We start from the raw sequence: 20,362 nt of genomic DNA, 5'->3' as shown, positions 1-20,362 counted from the left end.
AGCGCCAAAGACTAAATTGTATCAATAAAATTCTTCTAATTGTCTATTCTTTCCGTGTGAAATTTTTAGATTAAAATATCTTCAGTTGCACAATTCTTTAGTTTAATAAACTATTCTTGAAATCTAGAATTTTTTATTTTTCAGTAAAAATTGCTGCATTCATATGATTCTAGAGTTACATGCTTTTAGTTGGTCACTGATATCGCCTGAGCGGTTTGGTCCATTAATGTGAACCGAACGAAAAGGAGTGAATATCTCAACCCAGAGATTTCCTTGCAGGAAAAACTTTAGTCTATAAAAGAGTAAAAAGTATGGTAGCTCTAAGCTCTGAGCTGTTTAGCGAGGCACGTTAGACAGCAGAGAAAACGCACACATTTATTCATTATATAGATATGCTTTTATTAGAAATTAGACACATTCATATTGTGCTCTGAAAACTGTACATTAACAAAGAAGCGGTCCTGGTCAAAAAAAATAGGGGGTGGGTTTGGGAGGGGGGGCGGGGGGGACAGCGGGGCTTAGACAGACACAGATCTGTGGGAGGGACTTAGTGGTGATATCAAAACACACACAGTTACTTTGCGATACAGAACACTGGCAGTCCAGTACCCGATGGGGGGGTCGGTATCAGAATAATCATGTTTATATTCATAATAATGAGAACAACTATCCTCAAGCACGGTAAGAAATATATTTATAGGCTAAAATCCATTCTGTAGAACTCTAAATTAATTACAATGCTATACATCAGGACTCCAAAGGGAGCCTTGTGCTTTCCATCTGTGCACCCCCCACCCTCACAGACCGCCCCACACTGCCATCATGTCTGACCCAGGGACCACATACCTGTACGTGCAGATTCTCGGGGTACGCCGACAGAAACCGGACCCTGTTAGTCTGAATCTCTGGACTGATATGATTGGAGCTTTTCTCAAACCAAGGGGTCCCTTATATTAGCAACATGAAGCAGCAGGTATTTGCTGAACCGGAGCCATCGCTGGACGCACCGCCACGACGGTCCTTTAATTAGAGAATGAAGCCCAGCTGAACACCTGCCTCTCTGAATATTACCACCAGATAGTGTTTTTGTTGTTGTCCTCTGACCCTGCTGGTCTCCGTGGCGTTGACCCCGGTTTGCTCCAATCATTGTGGCGTCATTGCAGCTGAGCAGCAGGTGTAGCCTGGGTAGTCGTCTCCTTCAAGCCCGGGTCAGTTTGATGTGAGAGGCATTAGAGTGGAGCGTAACGCCAGCGTCCATGAGAAAACATCCGGACACAGCGGAACGGTAATGTAGCAACAGTCTCAATAGTGGGAAAAACGGGATTAGAACGTCGTAACCATTGAATACAGTGGGAAACATGGTATGCTGTTTATCACAGGTAGAAGTGATTTGCCAGCCAGTCATTTCAATGATCATCAGTTTTTTAGCTGACACCAAAACATCAAAGGAAGCAACACAAAAAGCGACATCGTGTTCCTCTTTGCTCCGAATGTGGTTTTCCACGTTCTCGTCCTCAGCGCTTCTCCTTCTCCTGTGTGTGTGTGTGTGTGTGTGTGTGTGTGTGTGGTGGGGAGCAGCAGGGTGTGAGGTCCCATTGAGAGTCAGACCTCGGTCTGCAGGTCCATGATCTCCTGGCCCACCAGGGGAATAGTGGCACTGGTCTTCTCCCACTCCACTGTCTGCAGCTCCAGAGGAGAGGCGGCTACAGTTTCCAGCTCCTTCCTCACCCAGGATGGGGGCGAGTGGGGTTTGCGGATGCCCTCCCATGCCCTCTTACTGGGGGTCTGCTGCTTGTCCTATGGAAAATGACATGATGAGAAAATCCATCTTTTTCAAGCCAGCCAGAACAGCTGGAGCGGCCATCTCCGGTCCTCTGGAGTCCTGCATGTTTTGGAAGCGCCTCTGTTGGAGCCAAACACTGTGGAGGCTTTATTGGAACCTAAAACATGCAGCACACTGACTCCTGAAGACAGAAGGTGACCTGAACACAGTTTTAACACACTTATTCTGTATTATACGACAGAGTATTAGCGCCAGGCTAACTTTTTTAATTTTTTTTATTTTGAGAATAAAGTCGCAACATTACGAGAATGAAACCATCAAACCATCATTCCTCATTTTAGGGAAGACAGGGCTTCTATTAAGAGCTGTCATAAAATACAACTTGTTTCTCATAATTTTATGACTTTATTCTTGTAATTTTTTTTTACTTTATTCTCATAATGTTATGACTTAATTGATTCTAGAAATAGAAGAAAAAAAAATCTGTAGCCTGTCCCTAATACTCCGTCATAGATCTACGTCGTACTACGGTGGGGAACATGCAAGGATTTCCTTTGGTTTTTTTCTTTTTTTAAATCAAACTGTCTCCGATCATCAGAATATCAGCATTAGACGAGGGAAGCCTGCAAAAACAAAGCAGTTTTCATTCATAAAAAGACACTGAGCTGGACCGGTGTGGAAGAAATCCACCTGCACTTGTTAAACCATGAACGAAGTTTGATTTTTAATCACATCTACTTCGGCAGCTTCGCTGTTTACTGTGGGAGCCATGGCCCACACTGAAAAAAGTCACTTTTTGGAGCAGTAAACTATACTATATATCTCCTATGGAGATATTTTTGGGAAAGAGTAAGTTTCACTTAGATTTCCTGATACTGTTTAAATGTTTATTTAGCAGTAAAACCAGCTTCCTCCCACAGTCCAAAAACATGACTGTTAGGTTAACTGGCTTCTCTAAATGCTCCTTTGATGTGTGTGTGTGTGAATGGTTGTTTGTCTGTTTTGCCTTCAAATATGGAGTAAAAGGCTGTTTGTTCCCATGAAAAACAACAACACTTTACCTAATTTGTTTAAATAAATCTACGTTACAACTTGGATGGAATTACCTAAATGTTACATAAGATCTTCACAACTGTTATGTCTTATGGAAAGCAAAATTAAACTTGATACTGACAAGTGAGTGCTACTTGATATTGCAGCATTAAATTTGACTTAAATCATTTGCTGCAAATACTTACAATATATATTTTTTTAAATCTTATGAGTTTTTTTTTTCAGTGCAAAATTGGAGAGATAAAAGCAATTATTTCTGCTTGGCACACAAAATTCAGCTGAGAGCAAACCAGAGACTCATTCAGGGAGTCAAAATTCATCTAAACATTTAAAGCTCTGCAGGCCTCGCTCAGAGAACTAAAAAACAAAAAACATTTACATTAGACGGAAAAACCAAAGCAAACCTGTTAGGAGGTAGCTACTTTTCACAGCACTGTAAACACTCTAAACAAGGTAAGGCTTTGATCTTATCTTAATGAAAGGGCGGTTATGGAATTTAGATCTAATGGAACAAAAACTTGCTTTAAATGATCCAACCAAAATATGAATAGAGGGGAAACATGTATGCTTTTCAGTAGAGGAGCGAAAAGGAGCTTGATGCAAGCATGACGTGGCATGATGTTCTAGATGTTCCTAACAGAGCATTTCAATCTGCAGGTTTATTAGTGGTTCCCAGAGAATGCTGTTATTCCTTTTAGCTAAATCAGACTCAGAGATAAAATCTGCCAGGTTGTAAAAGTTATTTTATTCAAAGAGAGACAAATGAAGGGAAGCTCTCTTCGTCTCTCTGCAGACGCCCAGGTTGGGTCATATTGTGGTTTGTTCACTGTGGTGGAATGGTGTCTGAATGGCTGCAGGAGGCCTGTGGGACTCAGTGTTACAGATTATGTCAGGGCTATTCATGAGCAGATGGTCACAGTTAAAATGTAGATTAGTTGCATATAGATGTGGACCTCAGCAGGCCAGTACTGGAAGCACGTTTCTGTTTGTCGGGGGGGGGGTGTGGACTGCTGGACGGGAACACATTCATTATGATCTTTGGTTCTATTTAGACCCACATAATACTGTCACATTGATGTCCTATGGTTTATATGGCCATGCACGTTAATTGGTGTAAACAAAAATGTGTTTTGAATGCACTGAAGTTTTAAAATAAAACAAAACACTTTCCCTGCTAACTAAATAAAAAAATCATCATTTGAAATTCTTTTTGCAGAGAACAGTTAGTATGCAGGTCTTCTCCACTCTGGACTGTGCTGTTTATAAATCCTGCTTGCATTGAGTGTTGAAGAGCTTTTGGTGGTGGCTTACAGGTATGCAAATATTATAAACTAAACGCCGAACAAACTCACTGCTGCATCTTGTTCCGCTATGGAGATGTGTTTTTTTGGCTGTTGTGGTTTTGAACTGGGCAGTGATCTTATTTACTGTCTCCGGTGTGAATTAGTAACCACACGGATTGAACACAACAGACTGGAACATTCCGCTCATGTTTTTTCTGCAGCCGAAATTAACGTTTCATGCATCCTGTTATAGTTTAACCTCTTAAAAACCTGGCGACCCGGTGGACCTTAAGTCGGGGTAATAACTCCAAATGCATAAAATTCCACCGGTAAAATTTTTACCAGCAGGTGGAGCCATTGAGCGCAGCTCCAAGCTGACACCAAAAGTTCCAAACCCCACAGCTCTGGAACTGTGATAGTTAGAGGTCTGAAATGTTCTGCATTTGTGGTTGACGTGATGTAGCCTGGGTGCCATTCCGAACTTAGGTTTGAGGTCGGGAAGTTCGGTCTGGCATTGCTCAATAGTAGCGCGAATATGCTAGCACAATATCAGGTGGGCCAATCAAATTGTCAGGGCGGGCTTTATACGATGATGGACAGATGATCAACAGTAACGTAATCAACCACGTGACCAAAGCGCGCTTGGGTGACAACAACAATGGCTGCCGCTGGAGAGTTTAGGTGAGTAGATTCTGCTATTAGGTCTGTTCTAGAAGATATCGACAGCAAATTAATTTTAAAAGAGGAACAGAGAAACGCGATCAAGGCTCATCTTCTTATTCTTGGCGTGCAACTGCACGCTTTGATTTTTGTTGACAACTATGCGTCGCTTAACATACGTCACGCACTCCGTTGCTCTTATTGGTTGTAGGTCTATCCAATTGAGTGCAGAGGCATTTTTTTTCCTGGTTCGTTCGAAACACGCCCCATAATCACAGCTCTATGGAGCAGCATCAGACTCATATTCTGACTAGAATTGAGTCGGACTACGTCAGGCTAGACGTGATGTAGAACAAATATTATACAATAAAACCTGGATTTTCTCAAGAATGTCTTCATTACTGCTGTTCAAAAAAGACCTATTATTTCCGAGAAAAAAAACAACAACTTTAAGTCATGTTTGAACTGATGCAGGTTGGTCTTAACCTGACTCTGCCAGATGGATTTGCTCCGTATATCCATCTGGAAACCTTCCGTTGCAGTAATTTTGGGAAGGGGCAAAAATACTGGTTATCTGATTGGCCTATGTTGGTGATAGACGGGCCAAATAAACCAATCAGATCAACGAAGCATATGACGTACTAACAGAGCGACGACGAAAACACAACCACAAGTCAGGCTACTCTTGGCGAAACCAGTCGGGAGAAGAGCAAAAACATCTTTTCCTCTGAGAAAAGCCTCCAGAGCAGTGTTTTGCTCTTCTTTCAGTGAAGAAATACTCTGTAATTCCGATAAAACTTGCTCGATAGCCACGCTAACGCTAGTTTCATCGGCTGAAGCCGCCATGTTCTTTAGACTGAACTGTCGCGCTTCTCGTTGCGTCACACCTCAACCCGCCTCAAAGCCAACGCTGATTGGACGTTCGTTTGGTGAACGGCTCCACATTTTCTTTAACGGAGAGTCTCCAGACTGATCTGCGAGTGAAACCTTGAAAGCTCGCGAGATCAGGATGGTCTCACGAGACTAGGTTGGTCTGTGTTCTAGTCACCCAACTTTAAGCTTTCAAATAATGTATTACACATGTAATCTGGGCTTACAGTTCCTAAGTTATTTGCTTTTCCATTTGAGTATGCAAAATAGGCGAGGATTACGCAAAATTAGCTGGATGTTAAGAGGTAAAACTGACACCCTGACAGTTTCTCAACACTACTTTTCTGTTCTCAGCCTTATTCTTTGTTAAATTAATAATAAATCTTATTAATCTAACAATGAGTGTTTAATTGATCTACAGAGCTATGCAGAAACAGCTTTTCCATATTTTGGAATGTGGCTTTATGTTTGATGTGGTCCAGCTTTTCTTCCAGGGTTATCCTGGGTTTAGTTCTGTCTATCTATCCGTTTGGGGGATAAGCCTCTATGATGCTGTTTTCAGGTCAGACTCACTCTTTCCAACATGTTACATCCTATCTGAGCAGAAAAAGCTCCTGCTTCCCCATAAAATGGCAGTATAAACCGTGTACAGCTTGCCTCACTCTGTCTCTGTGGGGAGAAGATGTTCTAGAAGCTAACTGTGCGTTAAATGTTTGACATGGTCCAGCTTTTCTTCCAGGTTTGTCCTGGATTTAGCTCTAATTTAAGGCTAGGCTTAAAACTTTCCTTTTTGATAAAGCTTCTAGTTAGAGTGGCTCAGGTTATCCTGAGCTATCTCTATAGTTCTGCTGCTATAGGCTTAGACTGCTGGAGGACATAGGGACCCCTTTTTCATCATTCTGCTTCATTCTATCTCTATTCTCCCACTCTGCAGAATCTGTTAGTTCAATCTCTAACGTTCTGCTCTCTCTGCTTTTTCTCATAGTAGCTTCATCTGGTCTGTTCCTGTTTGGCTGTGACTCCATCCTGGAGAGAAATATCAGCTGTGCTGCTGCCATCAACACCTTTGTTTCTAGATGTTGGAGCTTGGCCTGTTTTCCAGTGTAGTCCTGTTTCTCTGACTGTGACTAACTGGATGTGCTCTCTTCATCCTCTGACATGGGAGCTGGCTCGGAGCTCGTCTGCCTGGCTGTGTGTTTCCTGGACGGGGCCGCCTGTGGAGCTGGTTGACAGTTGCCTTTTGTATCTATGCTTCTTTTTCTATGTCTGCTTCTGTCTCCTTGAACCCCAGTGGGCCTCAGCAGATGGCCGCTCACACTGAGCCTGGTTCTGCTGGAGGTTTCTTCCTGTTCAAAGGGAGTTTTTCCTCTCCACTGTCGCTACAAGCATGCTTAGTGTGAGGGATTGCTGAAGAGTCAATGAGTCGATGCAATCAGCTGGTTTTCCTTAGATAGAAAACTTTGAATCAATCTGACTGGATGATCTGGTGAACTGGAAAGTGACCTGAGATGATATGATGTGAGTTGGAGCTATAGAAATAAACTGAGTAGAATCAAATGTCTCCAAATCTCTCTGGCGTGCCTAAGGGCTTCTTGGTCTTTATGATCATTTTGTTCACTAATGTTCAATTGGGTCTGAATAACAGCCCCTCTGTCTGGAGACGAGCCTTTTTCCACGCACTGCTAATTTTCCTTTTTGCAAGTTTGTGCTTTTATTGTGACGCAGCGATGAGTCGATAAAATACTATCCGACATGCTCACCCACAGCAGAGCATCAAACCACCATGTTTAGTTCAGTTGAACTGGGAGATAAGTCCAGAGGTCAGTGGGCAGATTGTTAGAGGGGTGGGGGAACATTCAGGGCTGCAGAAGGGAGGGAGGGGGAGGGGGGGGCAGAATAAAATCAAAGTGTTTACACTCATGTTGGTCTTGTCGCTGCCGGTAGAGGACACGCTCCATCTTTTGGCAGCTTTGGCGTCAACAGGTGGAGACTCTCTATCCTTGTCTGCACTCTGAATCTTCCTGCTGAGGTCCTGAAACATGTCCTGGTGCCGTTTCCGGGTGTGCATTATTTTCTACACGTTACGGACAATACATAGAATAGACCATCAGTGCTGCTTTCTCTGCACATCACTTCTGAATCAATCTAAAAATAAAAGCTCCTCTTTGGGTATATGTTTAAGAATCTCTGTAGGAAGCAAAAAAACCAGAATTACCTCAAAGTCAAGCTCTGCATAGCGTGATTTTCGTCTCTGAGGGGGAGATACAGAGACAGACAGATTAAAATAGGTCCTTCATATCTGAGGCCTTATGAGTTTCATAGTGAAGCGTCAGTTTAGAAAAGGCCTTCTTTAGCTTAGAAAGGGTGAATCACGAGGGACGATGTTGGTAATTCAGACCCCGCCGGCGTGAGAGAGCGGCCAACAGATTGGGAGGGAACGACCTTTAGGTCAGCTGTCCCACAGCCTGACCTCCAGCTGCAGCTGCAGCACCTTCTGCCCCGCAGTAGGCAGATGTCTGAGCCACTTTATGCTGATCGGGGGGGCGTCAGTCTGCGCTCTGAGCTCACTAACCTTTATGAAGCAGCTGAAAGCCGAGATGCTTCCTGTGATTCATTGGTTGTTATGAGAGAAAGCAGGCAGCTCTGGATGAACCAGAGTGATGAAAAAATGAAGTGTTGTGACAATAACTGATGATATTTGGGACTGGTTTAATAGTGTTTGGCCTCATATGGTGATGGTGGCTGGGAATCATTTCTCTCTCAGGCTGTGTTGGTTAAACATCACCAGGCACAATCAATTATTCCAGAAAGCAATTAGACTAATCGTTCCTTCAGCTGCCGGTATTAATGATCAGTTCATGGAAAAGAGCAGATGCTGCATCATTCATGGCCGACGCAGGAGAAACAACAACAAAGTTAAATGTTTGGATCATGAGAGGCAGAAAAAAAGGAGAAAATGTGATGAAAAGATGATCTTTACGATGTTTACAGTCTGAATGCCTCCAATAATAACGATAAACTTTAAATGTTGCATCATTGAACCGTTTGCCCGATCAGAACAACAGAGGTACTGATCCAAGTAGATCAGCTGATGCTTTTAAAACTGACAAACATAGAAAATAATAAAAAAGGAAAAACTGTTTTATTTTCACACATCTGCAATGCAGCAAACCCTGAAATCTAAATGAGTCTTTTTTTTTTTCGTAGAATTTGCATTTTTTTCTTGAATTAAGGACATGATAAACTTTGCCAATGGAACAAGATGATTTACATCTAAAAAAAAAACTATTGCATTGTCTTTTTTCAAGTACATATGATCTAATCATCTTATTTTAAAAGTAAAGGAAACTAATTCCATTGGAAAACTATCTCATTTATCTGCTCAAATGAAGAGTAAAAACACTGATTTTAAGAATATTTTGCGTATTTCTTTTTTTTGCAGTGTGTGTTTTCCATCACTAGTTAGTGATGATTTGCCTCAGTGTGTTCAGTTACTGCCTGCATGTTTCAATGTTCTGTCTTAGTTCTGGTCCATCAGCACCAGCCAGCTGCCTGACACAATCCGGAGGTCAAAAAGCAGCCAATCAGCCCACTTCCTGTCAAACACTGACGCCACTGATTTAGCACCGGGTAGCTAAGCTAAGAGACGCAGAGAACCGGATCATTTCCAGGGCTGGTTCTACTTCTGACCAGGACTGGGCAATGAATGGCCCCATGATGGCAGTTTAACATAACACAACTTTCAAATCACAGAGCCCTCTGGGTGGCGGTGGAACACTTATTGGGTTTGTTGCCACATAGAAAGGTAGAGAGAGTTGCAGCTACAGATCGGTGAATGTAAGGTTACAGTGAAACTCTGAAACGACGAACTCTGGGTCAGCAAGATATCAAAAACTGAAAGGTTGGGGAGAAACATTGACAAGCTTGGGGTTAATGCAAAGGAAAATCAAATTATTGGTTCAAACCAATCGTAATTTTTATTTTTTTGGAAAATCCGTCAGCCCTAGTTTTGACTCCTTCGTTTAGCGGTTGACAAAATGTTTGATGGCCAATGTTAGCGCATTCTGTTGCTGTAAAATGCAGCTGAATCTACTTTAAAATAACTTCAAATATAGAAGCAGCCATTCAAATGGCGCTTCACGATCAAACGCCAGGCGAATGGCAGCCAACTTCCCGCCACTGGAGTAAAGCCCTCCTTCTCCTGGGCCTGCTTGTCTTTCCACAAATCATGACAGAAAGAATATTCCAGTACAAAGATTGATGTTTAAAGCCGGACATACACTGTACAATACTTTTAATCGTACGCAGCTACAGCTCTTACTGTACGATGAAACTACAGGGTTTAAAAGTTCACAGCTTACCATGTTTGTTCTCCCACTGTGTGACCCGATGCTCTGATGCGATCTACCTGCTCACACTCTACGTCTAAAATCCAGGCAGTGAGATGGCGCTACTCGGACCCGTCTATCCTGAAGCCAAACCAGTAGCAGAGGAACATGAAGCTCACTAGTGTGAAACCCGCTGCCTTGGATATTTGGGCGATTTACAGTAGTGCTTAAAGCCCTAAAAAGAAAAGGAGACGACGTATTTGGACAAAGACATGGCTGAGCTAACGTGGCTACTACGGTCTGTCAGTTTGACAGAAAGAACTCCATTTCACTCATTGCCCCCCCGCCATGCTGCTGGGTTTACATCTGAGAGGAAGAAGAAGAATCCTTGTTGCCCACTGAGCGATTTGCCCACGGCCACCTTAAGACGGCCGACTGGATTTAAAACGTGTTTGATTTTCTCCAAACCTCACGATTCCTGATGGGGAGGCGGTCGTTAGAGGCTGATCGCCCCTCGTTACTCCCTGTTCACTACACCATGCACCATCAGGATGAAAGTCAACCTGATCGGAAAATTCTCTCATGACTGTAAAATCGTCCTGAAAAGGGCAAAATACTCTACAGTGTCGCCCGGGTTAAAGAGGAAATGTAGGTGACCAGCCAAGGAAAGTGAGACATTTTGAATGGCTGCTACTGTATTGTGGCTGTTGTTTTGATGGGGCTCGACTTTTTTTAATTAAATGAAATTAATTTTAATTAAATTAGTGCTTTATGGTCCAAAATTCTGAAATTCAGCATAAAAGGTTGATGAAATCACCTGATTTTAGGATTTATTTAACGTAAGCCTTAAAAACCTGTTTGTTTTATTGACGTATCTTGGAAACAGATTTAATTTAGTGTTTTCAGTAAGAAACAAAAGAAAATCACTTGTTACTGGGAAGGCCTGGGGAAACCTTCCAGGTTCGGCCGTCTTACCTCCAGCGAGCTCATGGACAGCGTGGACACAGTTTCACTCTTGGACATCACGCCAGAGTTGCCAGACTCGCCTGCATCTGCCAAGCTTCTCGCTGTGTGTGAGTCTCTGGCTCCGCCCTGCAGGTTATGAGCCGGCGAGTCTCTGTCGGAGCACGACACGCTGACCTGCTCGGTGGGAAGGCTCTTGAGCCCGAAGCCGGGGACAGGTTCTCCGCTGGCAGGGTTGGCCAGATGGATGAGCCTGCTCTGAGGGAGCTGCTCCATGGTGGTGTTATACTTGGCGCTCTGCTCGTCTTTAGCCTTGGCAGCTTTCAGGGTCCCAGTGTTGTTGGTGGGTAGAATGATGTAACCTGGACCTTTGCCAGTGCCGTCGGAGCTGCTGCCCTCCCCGTTCCCTCGAGGCAGATCTCCGTCCAGCTGCTTGAAGAGCTCACCGTCGCAGATGTAGATGGATTTAGCTCCTGGGAGCTCGGTGCTGATTCCCTTGGTGGCGCCTTTCTCCCTGCGCAGCGTCAGCGTGTGGCTGGAGTAGTCGGCCACATTCTGGAGGTGAACCTTGGCCATGCTGGCTGGCATGGTGTTGAAGTTGGATCCTTTCTGCAGGGTGAGGGTCCCAGAGGAGGCCTTTTCCTCCCCCTGGAGGGATGAGCGCTTCCCTGTGCCTGGAGACAAAGCAGATGGAAAAAAGGTCGGCTGCAGCAGAAATACCAGCGGCATTACAGGGAAAACCTCAAAGATAGGTTAGATAAGATGGATCAGGACGAAGCAGAGAACAGCAGTTGTATAGGAAGAAAAACTGCTCCATAAAATGAAATCCCGTTTTAACGTCAGTCTTTAGTGATTAACCTCCACCAGCTTCTCACATCTAGAGACTTTTTTCTTTCCTTCCAGCCGTGGTACATAGAGATAATCTCAATCTCTATATCATGACACAGATTTTGATTTGGACTTTGACTAGGCCGCAGTGATTTGCTTTGTGACATTGTGCTGTCTGAAAGTCAAAGTTTGTTCCAAAGGTTTGATTCCAGGAATGTTCATTTTTTCCATTCCTCTATCAGCTTTAACTACCTTCCCTCCCGGACATCAGAGGGACCAGCCAGGGACCAGCCAAGAACCAGCCAGGGACCAGCCAAGGACCAGCCAAGGACCAGCCCAGGACCAGCCCAGGACCAGCCAAGGACCAGCCAAGGACCAGCCAAGGACCAGCCAAGGATCAGCCAAGGACCAGCCCAGGACCAGCCAGGGACCAGCCAAGGACCAGCCAAGGACCAGCCAAGGACCAGCCAAGGACCAGCCAAGAACCAGCCCAGGACCAGCCAGGGACCAGCCAAGGACCAGCCAGGGAGCAGCCAAGGACCAGCCAAGGACCAGCCAGGACCAGCCCAGGACCAGCCAGGGACCAGCCAAGGACCAGCCAAGGACCAGCCAAGGACCAGCCAAGGACCAGCCAAGAACCAGCCCAGGACCAGCCAGGGACCAGCCAAGGACCAGCCAGGGAGCAGCCAAGGACCAGCCAAGGACCAGCCAAGGACCAGCCCAGGACCAGCCAGGACCAGCCCAGGACCAGCCAGGGACCAGCCAAGGACCAGCCCAGGACCAGCCAGGGACCAGCCAAGGACCAGCCCAGGACCAGCCAGGACCAGCCAGGGACCAGCCAGGACCAGCCCAGGACCAGCCAGGGACCAGCCAAGGACCAGCCCAGGACCAGCCAGGACCAGCCCAGGACCAGCCAAGGACCAGCCAAGGACCAGCCAAGGACCAGCCAAGGACCAGCCCAGGACCAGCCAGGACCAACCCAGGACCAGCCAGGGACCAGCCCAGGACCAGCCCAGGACCAGCCAGGACCAGCCCGGGACCAGCCAGGACCAGCCCAGGACCAGCCAGGGACCAGCCAGGGACCAGCCAAGGACCAGCCAGGGAGCAGCCAAGAACCAGCCAAGGACCAGCCAAGGACCAGCCAAGGACCAGGGACCATACTTCCTCTGCGATGGACTGCCGACCTGTCCAGGATGGACCCTGCCTCTCGCCCATAGACAGATGGAGATACCAGCACCCCTCGCGACCCCACTTGGGATAAAGCATGTCAGAAAATGGATGGATGGTATAATTCCTGCTCTAAGTGGGTCTCTGTCCGCTAATGGCATACTTTAGTCTCTATACACAGTTAACATTTAATCGATTACTAAATAGTTGATGATTATTGCAATATTCGATTAATCCGATTAATTGTTTCAGCCCTAAATGGATGCCAAAGGAAAGGCCTCACAAGGGTAGAGAAACATGAATGTGTTTGCTTCGGTCTGAGAAACATCTATTCAGGTTCATCGTCAAACTGAAGACGGTTTCTACTAAAATGGAAACATTTCAGTCCTGTTCCTGTTTTACTGATAGTTAAGTTTCTGATAAAAGTGGGAAAGAGTTTGAATGATGTTAGGGTGATGAAGAGGATTAGCTCATAGAAAGGACAGAAAATCAGTCAACACACGGTCCGGACTACATCTAGAAAGACAAGGGAGTTCAATTCAATTACACTTTATGAATACCCAGAGGGAATTCAGTTCAGGCCTTCTGCCATAAAAGGCGCTGCTAGTACAGAGTGTAGGGGCCCTTTATGGGGGCCATTTGGTCGCTCTACAAGCAGATCAAGTCTGGACCAGTTCCTGGTGCATGTTGGACTCCAGCACCGCAGCCCTGTTAGGAGCTTTTAGAATCAGGATGTTCAGGGTCTGATTTAAGGACCACAAGAGTTGATCTATATTTGCAGATTATGTGGTTCTGCTAACCCCCCTCCAGCAAAGACCTACAGCCAGGCTGAGAATCAGCTCCTCCAAGTCCAGGAAGGGGGGGCTTGTTTTCTCTAGGTTGAGAGTTTCGTCTCAAGTGGAGGAGATCCAGTGTTTCAGGATCTGATTCATGAAAGAGGGGAGAAGGAAGCAGGTGGTCGGCAGACGGACCAGTGATGCTGAATTGGGCTGTGCTGCAGAACGAGCATCTGAGTCTTTGGAGTGATGGGAAAAAATAACTGCAGATAACTGGAAGATGTCGCTTTTATATAAGACCAGTTTGATGCTAGCTTAAAGGCTAATCAGACCTTAACTGAGATATCTGTCTGTAGACTGAACACCCGAGGGGGGGGGGGATTCACCCTACACTTTATGCAATGAGGCTCTTCCACTTACATTAAGTTTATTGTTTCCTCAAACTATGCAGTGCTTATGGTTTGAAAGTATAATACAGTTTTAAATAAACAGCAGAACAAAACAGGAAGTGGAGGCTGCTAAAATAATTCTAACTAATTTCCCAAAGATCAGTCTTCCTGGTCCCTCCTTCTGTGACATCTCCAAAGAAAAATAAAACCAGCCATCTTGTTTCTTGTCACTTTTCCATGAGGTTTTCTCAGCAGCTTTTCTGCAACAGACGCTGATCTTAATATCCTGTCTATCCATTGAAATGAGACTAAGCAAAGCCTGTATCTGATCTACAGCAGCACATTAGGAGAGACTCAGGCGGCCATGTTTATCTGCATTCAACTGCTCAGCACACGTCCTTCCTACTTCCATTGGTGGAACTGTGGCACGCAGCAGGCAGTCAGTCTGCTGCACTTCTACTCCAAAAACACAGACTAATCTGAAGCATTGGAAACAGACTTCTAAACAGGAGTACCTATAATGGGATTTTAAACACTAATAAAGATGAAACGTACCTGATCTGCAGGCCATATCCACGTCTTTTTCAAAATCAGTCTAAGGAAAGGAAACAGCACAGACTCATTAGCTCTGATCATCACAGCAGCTTCAGTCAAAGGGCCGATATGGCTGGGCGTACCATGAGCTGAGCGTGGCCATTTTGGAAAGATCCTCCTGAATCTCCGTTAGCGTCTTCCTGCCGATCCACCACACGGCACTTCACAGCTTCCTGAACCTGCAGCCAAGCAGTGGAGCAGAGATCAGCCAGAATATAAGAAAGATACAGAAAGCAAAGGCAGGAGGTTAAATCAGAGAAGCAGTAAAACTAAGACCTTCAGTCTGCATATAACAAATACCCAAAACTATCCAGTTAGATTGATTTAAAGGGAGCATTCAACTCTATGACCCAAAGTCAGAAATTCATGTTTCTAAAGATATTACCAATTATTGGTAAAATTTCTCCATTTCCAGTTCAATAGAATTTGCTTCCAAGATGTTCAAACCCAAATTACCAAACAGCCAAATCCCAGCAGGAGAGCAAGTATGGAAATACTAGCATAGCACTTCAACAAAACCTGTGACATGAAACCCATCACTCTTTTTCACTATACACACATATATATATATATATATATATATATATATATATATATATATATATATATATATATATATATATATATATATGTGTGTGTGTAAAAATCTCAAAATATATATTATTTAATTATTATTATTAGGAAGGCATGATATGCTGGCGATGTTCCCCCAATATAAAACAGCCAGATGTAAAGGTTGCTGAGTTTTTGATAAATAACTGAGGTTGAGGACAGCAGGTCTGACCTGATGTAAAGTTTCAGATCAATTAAATCTACATATAAAGCCTTAAATGGCCAAGCTCCATCTGATATCAGAGATCTGATTGTTCCTTATGTTCCTAACAGAGCACTTCGCTCTCAATCTGCAGGTTTACTAGTGGGTCCTAGAATTTCTAAAAGTAGAATGGGAGGCAGATCTTTTAGTTATCAGGCTCCTCTCCTGTGGAACCAACTACCAGTTTTAGTCCGTGAGGCAGACACCCTGTCTACTTTTAAGGCTAGGCTTAAAACTTTCATTTTTGATAAAGCTTATAGTTAGGGTGGCTCAGGTTATCCTGATCTATCTCTATAGTTCTGCTGCTATAGGCTAAGACTGCTGGAGGACATAGGGACCCCTTTTCATCATTCTGCTTCATTCTATCTCTATTCTCCAACTCTGCAGAATCTGTTAGTTCAATCTCTAACGTTCAGCTCTCTCTGCTTTTTATTAAATCTCCAGACTATCAGGGATTGTAGCTTCTGTCTCCTTGAACCCCAGTGGGCCTCAGCAGATGGCCGCTCACACTGAGCCTGGTTCTGCTGGAGGTTTCTTCCTGTTCAAAGGGAGTTTTTCCTCTCCACTGTCGCTACAAGCATGCTTAGTGTGAGGAATTGCTGAAGAGTCAATGAGTCGATGCAATCAGCTGGTTTTCCTTAGATAGAAAACTTTGAATCAATCTGACTGGATGATCTGGTGAACTGGAAAGTGACCTGAGATGAAATGTGTTGTGAATTGGTCCTAAAGAAATAAACTGAATTAACCTGAATTAGAGAGAAATGTGCTGCAGTGTCAGAAAGCTTGGTCTTAGTTGCGGCTCATGGTTCTTCAACAGAATTAGGAGTCAAAACACAGAAAGAGCCAAGAACGACTGATCCAGGAAGCTTTTTGAATTCAAAAGTCCACCAGCAGACTGAGAGGAAGATATTGGAATGTTCTGAAGGGGCCCCTAGGAACCCTGACCTCAATCCTACTGGGAATCTTTGGAAGGAGCTGAAACAGGCCGTCTGGTAAAGGCAGACTCAAAGCTGAGACACCTGGAGCAGAATATCTGCTGAGGGGAGCAGAGGTCTGACTGATTGATGGTAGGGATCGACTCTAAAGGTTAGGGAACAAAATATTAAACTAACATCATTTTATTTCAGGCCTGTTTCATGAGTTTATCTTCTTTAGTCATTCAGTTGAACCCAGGTTAAAAGAAGATTGTCTTAATTTCTTTTGGTTATTTGCAGATAATTTCTGTCTGTTACTTTGATCAGATTCAAGTTATTTCTGGATTTTTCTTTCATTAAACAACAAAAAAACAAAAAACTAATTTTTTCCACTCACACACATGCAGTAATGTTGCCTTTTAATAATATTAAATGAAATGGACGCGAATGAAAGGCAGTAAAACGGTGGAGGTCATGTCGGGTACCTCTCTGCGCAGAATGCAGTGAACCATTACGATAACAAAACCTTCCAGTGAATCAAACACTGCAAAGAGAATCTGGAAGAGGGCAGAACGCCGGTCAGTGATGGCCAGGACAGCAGACATCCATGTGAGGGCCAAGAGAGGCAAAACCACACAGGAGCTCCACAGTGACGCCCTGCAGGACACCAAGAGAACTACAGTCACCCTGTGGTCAGCGTAAAACACAGCTGAAAACTTTCTATTCACTTATTTATATTTTAGTCTTTTACATAAAAAAGTATAGTCAAAAATACAGAAGATTAATTTCCTCCTTAAAAGAAAAACATAAAATATTACTGCATAGAAATATTCTAGGTGATTATCAAGCCTGTTGCTAGCAGTTTTTACATGTGTAAAATTACATTTATTTCTGGTACTACCATAAACATACGACAGAGTATTAGGGCCAGGCTAGAGATTTATTTATTTTCTTTAAATACAAGAATAAAGTCAGAACTTTAAGAGAATAACATCATAATATTACATAAATGAAGTAATAAAATTACGAGAATAAAGTTGAAAACTGTGAGATTGAAGTCATCAAACCACAACCTGTTTCAGAAAGAAAGCCTCAAACTCCAACCAGCAGGACTAATAGTTTGATGCTGGTGCTAAAAGACTGACTTTATATTCTTAATATTGACATTTTATTCTAATAATGTTGCGACTATATGATCGTAAAATTACGACTTTATTCTGATAATGTTGCGACTTTATTCTCATAATAATATGATTTAATTCTCGTCATGGTATGACTTTATTCTAATAATATTGCGACTTTATTCTAATAATATTGCGACTTTATTCTAATAATTTTGCGACTTTATTCCAATAATATCGCGACTTTATTCTAATAATATTGCAACTTTATTCTAATAATTTTGCGACTTTATTCTAATAATATTGCGACTTTATTCTAATAATATTGCGACTTTATTCTAATAATGTTGCGACTTTATTTTCATAATATTATGATTTAATTCTCGTCATGGTACGACTTTATTCTAATAATTTTGCGACTTTATTCTAATAAGATTGCGACTTTATTCTAATAATTTTGCGACTTTATTCTAATAATTTTGCGACTTTATTCTTGTTATATTATGACTTTATATTTTTTTATAAAAAAAAACAAAACTGAATGTTAGAACTGTAACTATACAGTCATTTGTTTACATTACTGTTTTTCATCACAGTGTTTTTATCACTGCTGCTTAACCTATCAAGTTTAGTCTAGAGAGCTGTTCTTGATGAAATTTCTTTTTGTTTACACTTGTATATACAAAATGACAAAATAAAATCTAAGTCTTTATTCTCATAATATTATGACTTTATTCTGATAATATTATGACTTAATTCTAATAACATTACGACTTAATTCTGATAATATTATGACTTTATAATGTTACGTTATTCTCATAATTCTCATAACTTTATTCTTGTAGTTAAAAATAAGAAAAAATCTCTAGCCTGGTACTAATGCTCCGTCATACAAACAGCATTGTCTATTTGCTCTTTAAGTAAACAGAGATTTCTAAGTCACATTTATTACATGCATGTGTGTTTAAGATGGTTTAGTTAAACCATTTAGGATCTAGTGCCACAGAAAAAGAGAGGGAAGGAGCAAAGGTGAGGGTGGAGTTAAAAAAAAGACGTGGAATGGAGCTGAAACAGAATGCAAAGACAAACAGAGGAGGCAGAGCAGGACAGATAGAAAGAGTCTGAGCTGAAGCTGAAGTCTTGTTCCTCCCTTTCTCTGCTTGTTTGTTTTTTTTTCTTTCTGACTGATCCCATTTGTTCTAATGAGAGTATTAGAGATAAACAAGGACAATTACTGTCCTCAGTGCAAGTGTTCTGAAATTAACTGAGCGTAATCAGCACTTTCGCTTTTAATTACAGAATATCCAGAGGTGGAGAAAGTACTCAGCTAACATAGTGCAGTGCATGCAGTGACAGCAGAATTTTTCTAATTAATCTGCTGTAAAACTAGAGAGAGAAAAGCTCTGAGCTGACACTTTTCTATTGCATCCCTCTGAATAACCGGCCTGAAGTCCTCGCTTCAGAATAATCATCATCTTTATTAGTATGTATACAGATATAAACACAACAGGCACATGTTGACTGTGCAGCGCTTTTATCATCCTACCTGCTGTGGCAGCAGAGTTACCAACAGGAAGGATCCCCTAACCACCAACAAAAACACAATAACAGCTTCAAACATGATGGGAATCAGAACTAACTGCACTCTCATTTCTGTGATGTAATAAATCCTAACTATAGTGAGAAAAAAAAAGATTAATTGGAGCTGATTAACTTTGTGTTACAGTTGTAGTCGCAGTATGAAAATGTTACTGGACAGGTTTTTAAATTTGATGAGATTCTTCTAACCAAACCCAAAGAGGGGAATCTAGAGACAAACAGTCGGTAAAAGTCTGGACAGTCCTTCCCTTCCCAGCTGATTTCTCTTTGGGTTAAAACATTTAGAAAACCATCCATCCTTCCATCAATCATCCATCCATCATCCATCCATCCATGTTTTCAGCACGGAAACATGGACTGATGGAGGGACCAGCATCTACACATCCTGGTCCGTTCCACCTGTTGAAATGTCCGGCCTGTTTTCCAGCTGCAGTTTATTTTAATTCTATTTAAAGTCAAACATTTTCCTCTTTACTGAGATTGTAGATCAGGATGGCAGAATTGAATCATCCAAATGCTCATGGATCAGTACAGGAGGAAAATGAACTGGATCCAATAGAGAAGGAAGCTCCATGGATTCAAACTGCAGCAGCTGAAATGTTTTCCAGTAGGACTGACTATAGACCAAACCAGCCCAAATGAAGCTGCTTTGTTGACTTTTTGTGGATGTGGAGCAATATTTACCTGCTAACCATGACATCCTTCTCCCTGCACTGTTTACATCAATATGCATTTCTTAAAAAATGTTGATTAGTGATATTATTTTAAAATCTGATCCTTGGAAAAAGAAGTCCTTCAGGAAATGGATTCAGGAGATCCCGAATCAGTGGTTTAATCCTCATAGATTACTATTATGGCTTCGCTTTTATGTTTGCTGGTCATGTCGTGTCACGGACTCCACCGGTTTCATTTTCATTTATCAATGTCAAGTTTTGCCCCATTGCTGTGCTCTATGCATCCATAGAGTTTTTCTCTATGTGCACAAAAACACCAGAACCCGAATTCAATGGAGAGAAGCTTAAAAAAACATCAAAGAGAGAAGAGTAATAATGCAAAAAGCAACACTTATGCAAATGAAGTACAAAATGAATTCCAGAAAAAAGTGTTAATGGTGTAAATTAATAAGGTAATCTATCAAATTAAGCACCTAATGCACTCTCAGCTCCAGCATTGATGGCTGGTGTGGGAGCAGCACATTAGAGGTCTTAGAACGCGACTTT

General features: G+C 42.7%; 1 protein-coding gene across 10 annotated transcripts in view; it reads right to left on the bottom strand.

Annotated features, from left to right (window-relative positions):
- Positions 1–378: 378 nt before the first annotated feature.
- adgrb1a (adhesion G protein-coupled receptor B1a) overlaps positions 379–20,362 on the bottom strand; it is a 214,979-nt gene continuing 194,995 nt past the window's right edge. For 9 of the 10 annotated variants that reach the window (XM_038288397.1, XM_038288398.1, XM_038288392.1 and 6 more), the window contains 7 exons: positions 16,908–17,079; positions 14,778–14,873; positions 14,656–14,695; positions 10,953–11,614; positions 7,865–7,900; positions 7,565–7,723; positions 379–1,797 (listed from right to left, as the gene is read on the bottom strand). In XM_038288397.1, coding sequence (XP_038144325.1) covers positions 1,603–1,797; positions 7,565–7,723; positions 7,865–7,900; positions 10,953–11,614; positions 14,656–14,695; positions 14,778–14,873; positions 16,908–17,079 — 1,360 coding nt within the window. In that variant the 3' untranslated portion in view covers positions 379–1,602. The remainder of the gene's footprint in view (positions 1,798–7,564; positions 7,724–7,864; positions 7,901–10,952; positions 11,615–14,655; positions 14,696–14,777; positions 14,874–16,907; positions 17,080–20,362) is intronic. The other variant, XM_038288401.1, reaches the window with a different exon arrangement.

The sequence above is a fragment of the Cyprinodon tularosa genome, unplaced genomic scaffold (genome assembly GCF_016077235.1).
Source record: "Cyprinodon tularosa strain WSP-4 unplaced genomic scaffold, ASM1607723v1 ctg254, whole genome shotgun sequence".
Lineage (NCBI taxonomy): Eukaryota > Metazoa > Chordata > Actinopteri > Cyprinodontiformes > Cyprinodontidae > Cyprinodon > Cyprinodon tularosa.
This window is presented reverse-complemented; position numbering and strand designations above follow the sequence as displayed.